The 5,124-nt window shown below is 38.3% G+C and overlaps 1 protein-coding gene across 1 annotated transcript; it reads right to left on the bottom strand.

Moving 5' to 3' along the window:
• Positions 1-590: 590 nt before the first annotated feature.
• Positions 591-4,780, bottom strand: ptgfr (prostaglandin F receptor (FP)). Its single transcript, XM_086162226.1, has 4 exons — positions 4,662-4,780; positions 3,936-4,113; positions 2,402-3,181; positions 591-1,302 (listed from the first exon to the last, which is right to left on the bottom strand). The coding sequence occupies exons 1-4, from the start codon at positions 4,778-4,780 to the stop codon at positions 1,000-1,002; spliced, it is 1,380 nt and encodes a 459-aa protein (XP_086018352.1). The 3' UTR covers positions 591-999.
• Positions 4,781-5,124: the final 344 nt, after the last annotated feature.

Below are 5,124 nucleotides of genomic sequence, written 5' to 3'. Positions count from 1 at the left end.
AATGATAAATGGAAATCAATTGTATCAACCCATGGAGGTCTGGATAAGAATCACACTCAAAATTAAAGTGTAAAAACAAACTCCAGGCTGATCCAACTTTGATGTAATGTCCTTAAAACAAGTCAAAATGAATCTGTGTTGCTTCCTGAGTGGACACTATGATTTCACAGAAGTGTGATTGCCTCGGAGTTACATGGTGTTGTTCAAGTGTTCCCTTTATTTTTTGAGCAGCATATATTTTTGTTAATCTTGACCTTTTTTTAAATACATTTATCAGCTTTCAATCTGAAAATATATTTAAATGTTATACAATTTTATTATAACTTAATATCAGCAAGACTGATTTGTGATCATAACTGCATGGTTAATTACAAATAAATAATTATAAACAGTGAGATTCTGGCGACACAACTCAGTCTACAGAGACACAAAGCCAACTTTTTCATCAAATCTAAATTTGACTTTTTTAAAGGACCACTCCTCCCTTAAACATATCCTGACACCATTGTATCAAAACATTCAGGCCATAACAATTCTCTTGTATTGTTCAAGCTGGGACACCTTTGAAGACAGGAAGAATAACATACAAACACAAGTACTGGAGCAGAGTATTACCATTTATATATGTATGATAACAATCTTGAATAGAATTTCATTACACAATATGAAGTCAACACTTAAACCAGACATCATGTGACGCTAGTGAGAGGTCAATGGAAGCTAGAGAAGAGGTTTTCTTTCAACAGTGTGAACATTTTATCCCAAATTTCTTCTTGTTGACTACTACAGAGGATATATATAAAACAAGTCATAACATACAATGAAAAGTGAAGTATATTTGGAAAAGAAATGTAACCCTCCTTGACGTTTTTTTGTACAAACTGACTACAAGCTGGGCAAAAACAATTTCTCCAAATGTCACAATCTTCACACTTTCCTTTTTTGTGTCCTTCAAGTGTCCATACTTGAAATGATTCAGACTGGGATTCAGGTGGTGGATCAGATCGTAGTGTCTTGTACCAGTAATCCACCGTGGCAGCGACAGTCAGATTGGCCAGCACCTAAGTTGCTGGTTCCCACTGAGCTTCGGAGCATGCTGCCCTGCCAGCGGAATAGCTTATGTGACTTTGACCCCCAGCAGCTTTGCAACAACATGACGATTTTCCTCAGAACAGCCTTCCTGAGCAGGATGTAGACCCAGGGGTCCAGGATCTGGTTCCATGTCGCCATGCGTACCACCATCAGCAGGCTGAGAGACATAGGATCATCCTTTGCTTTGGTGCTCAGAATAATGACACGGATCTAGCAGAGGAATGTGAAATAATGAGAAGCATTAAGAAAACCTTTAGCAACTAAAGCTATAGAAATGAATACGCAATAAAAATGGGAAGAAATTCAGTAGTGTAACTGATATCATAATTGAAGAATAAATGTATAACTCACTCATTAAAACAACTAAAATTACTTAACAGAGCAAAATGATGCAAAATAGGTCATGGCAGGTCTCTGCCTTATAATAATTGGTTGATTGTATTGATTGTATCATTTGGGATAATTAACATCGTCTCCTAAAATTATTTTCCAAAATATTGGCTTTTTAATTCAATGACTCCTTTAACCTGCACTCTGAATGCTATCCCAATGACTCACCAAAATAATACCCAAAACTAATTTATGCTGAATAATGTTCATTAGGACATTTAAGTAATTCCAAAACAGATGGCTTCTGTTACATTTGATATAATTTCCTTGTCCTCAGCAAAACATGCTGTGCTAATATAGACAAACATCCTCTGCTTGTGTAAACTCACCTGTTTTGATGGGAGCAAAATCGCCTGAAACATGAAAGCAATTAATTCTCATTTTGAAATAAAAACTTTCAGAACCTGATTGCTGTTTCTCAAGTCAAACACAGGAAAAGTAAGTAAACAAATAAATGATAAGAGGGGTTGGTAGGTTAATAGTGAACATCAATATTTCCAGGTGTGGTTAAATGTGTTTGTATTTATGTGTATGTGTGTGTGTGTGTGGGGGGGGGGGGTTAAACATGCATCTTAAAGTTTTAGGTAAACTGTTAGGTGGTCATCAGCAGGTTTCTATTCACAGGCAAAACCTGATTCATTACATAACAATCATTATGGAACTCCCAAGTTTGTCTCAGGTTTTAAATTTGGATTCACCATCTCAGGTTGTCACTTTTTATGTATTGATGACCAAAATGAATGAGTCACAACACTAGCAGAGATGAGTTGGACGAATAACAGCCACTTTTAGTCTCAACCCATAAGTTTTGTAGGGCAGCTATATGTCAACCTAATAGTAGTTTTTTCTTTACCTAAGTATCAAGTATGTATTTGACTTGTATTATAGAAATACAGACACAGTGAAGATGTTTGCTCACCAGTAATGGCCCCCAGCAAACGCAGGACACAAACATGATGGCCAACAGCTGGCAGATCATCTCTATGTGGTAAGACGTGCCTCTGCAATGATGCTTGCGTTGCATCCTGGACTGCAGCAGAGCACAGATGGTTAGAGTATTGCATATTATTGAAAGCAGCATGGCCAAGAGCCCAAGCAGGGAGAACAGCAGAGGCAGGAGCATGTCCAGCCAATCTTTGGGTTCCTCCATGTGGAAGAAGCACCAGCTTCTCGTGCTCTGTACTTTGTAGGGTCGCCACAGCAGCACAGGAAGCACCGCCACCAAGGCGGCCAGCAGCCAGATGAGCACCAGCAGCCTCCTCATGTGGTGCGATGCTAACCCGGTGGTGTGAAAGATGGGCCTGGTGACTCCGATGCAGCGCTCTACTGCCATGGCACCTCCATGGAACAAAGGGCTTAGCCCAAAGAATACCATGCACGCCCCAAAGATACTGCACATGATGCGGTGAGGGTCAAATGTCTCCCATTCCTTTTTGGAGCTGTAGACAAAAAGTACCAGGGAGCCGTTGATGAGGTGGCCGAGCAGGTCTGTGACCACGAGACTGCTGGCAAACAGCAGGAAGGATGCCTTTGACTTGATCCGGATGCGTTTGTAGGATTTGACCAGGATGAAGAGAGCGAGGCTGTTGGACAAGATACCAACACTCATCGAGATGACAGAGGCAGTGACCGACAGCTTCTTCTGGCTGCAGGTGTTGTTACTCTCTGAGGCTCCACAGGCTGACATGTTGAATGAATTCTGCAGAGGATTCATGATTAATAAGTGCTGTATGAAACTTGTGAACGTACCAAATAGATGTCAAATATTAACTTAGTTGTATTTCATTTCATTGTAATACAACGCAACAAAAGCAACAATAGTAATAACAAGACTGATTGCAACCACTACTATGACTATTACTACTGCTTCTGCTTATACAAGTACCACTTCTAGTGTAACTAGTACCACTACTGCTACTACTACAACAACACTCACTAATACTACTACTACTACTACTCCTACTCCTAACAATAATAAAAATAATAACAACAATAACAACAACAACAACAATAATGATAATGATAATGATAATAATAACAGGTACTATAGCATAATTTTAACATCAACTACAAAAAAACAACAACAATTACCAACGTCATCAGAATCCTAAAAAAAAAAACCCATGTATGTTACTATAGATATCAGTAAAATCTAAGCAAAACATAGAGGGGTTCATTACCGAATTTCGATACATTCTATGACTGAAAAAAATGAGAAATAAATCTTTATTTAAAAAAACATCAATTATCTAGTTTCATAAGCTTCCTCGTAAGAGCGGCTATTAATTTGTTTTCCTTTATGTACTATCGTGTGCATTTAATCTCACTACAGAAGTTGATGTCGCTGCTGGCTTGCGTGCAGGTAACGCCACCTTCAATATAGCACATGAAAAGATAATCAAATTAAAGCAAGCGTAAAAAAAACTTTTCCGTGTTTATCGCCGGAGCCTTACCTTAAATTTGAGCTCCTCACATACACGTCGCCATATGTTATCAAACTCCTCGCTGCATTGCTGTTGCGAAGTATCAATGGACGGTTGGTGTGGAGTAGAGCGGCTCCGTCTGTGCAACTGAGCCGTCTGAGCCCTGCTGGTGTCCACGGCGCAGTGTGGAAGAAACCATCTCTGAACCCTTCAAATAGATTACCAGAGGCTTTGGAACTTTGAAAGATTAATTTTCTTAAAAAAAAAAAATCTCAAAGAAGAAATTCCAAAATGTAATTTAATTTAATTAAAAGGAAAAGCTGCTAGTAACTGAGTGAGCAAATGTACATTGCACCAAAAATATTTGAGATCTGTCCATTTACCGGGTTCTTTATTAAATCAATGCATTAATGAGTAAATCTGGTGTAATCCAATGGGTTTCCAGGATTAGAAAGGGTTATCTACATGAAGTACAACTCTGAGTTTTCCATTGCAATTAACACTTCTCTCTCAAATTAGAACTGATAATGGTCAATGTGATGGTAATTAACATTTTTCATTTTTCATGACTATGCATGACTGGACTGCTTTGAGATTCACGATCACATTTAAATTTACAATAACCTCTTTGAGTTTTAGTGAAGATGAAGTACAGCCTGCCCAACAGGAAAATTTGATAATCTGTAAAAAAAAAAAAAAAATGTATGGTGTATGGTATGTCAAACTTGACATCAAACAGAAGGTCCCATTTTATACTTCAAGATTGATTTCTCATCATCCCACAACTCAGTGTGGAGCAGATCATCACAGGGAGAGTATATTTTTGTTTCTATTTCCGGTTCATCACCTACTTCATAGTCCTCTTTAAATTCCATTTTAGAAAATTTTGGTGCATCTGAAAACATAATTTGATCCTCAGAAAACCCTCCTCTGTGGTCTCGCTTTCCTAGTTATTTCTCTCTTGTGCTTGCTTTGGAAAGCAGGATTAGTGCAACACATGTAGACAAGAAATGCTCAAGTAATATTTGGCATGAGCAAAAAAGGAACTGTGATTGTTCAATGACGGATATATACTCACAGCCAGATCTTCCTGTGGTATCATTCAGCTTTCCCCGGTAGAGAAAAAAACATTTTTACAAAACTGAGCAAGTCTAGCTGCCATGGTATCATCTATTAGAAAACACCATGATCTGGATAACTGACACAAAGTTCTTTTTAC

The sequence above is a fragment of the Fistularia commersonii genome, chromosome 16 (assembly GCF_037954325.1).
Source record: "Fistularia commersonii isolate RoL2024-O1a breed Wild chromosome 16, RoL_Fcom_v1.0, whole genome shotgun sequence".
NCBI lineage: Eukaryota > Metazoa > Chordata > Actinopteri > Syngnathiformes > Fistulariidae > Fistularia > Fistularia commersonii.
This window is presented reverse-complemented; position numbering and strand designations above follow the sequence as displayed.

Bases quoted from the DNA above. Each gene is read 5' to 3' on its own strand.
- ptgfr (XM_086162226.1), bottom strand. From the start codon at position 4,780: ATGGAATTTAAAGAGGACTATGAAGTAGGTGATGAACCGGAAATAGAA. The intron at 3,182-3,935 runs GTAAGGCTCCGG...AATCCTCTGCAG, and splicing joins GTGAGGAGCTCAAATTTAAG to AATTCATTCAACATGTCAGC. The intron at 1,303-2,401 runs GTGAGCAAACAT...TTCCTCTGCTAG, and splicing joins TTTGCTGGGGGCCATTACTG to ATCCGTGTCATTATTCTGAG.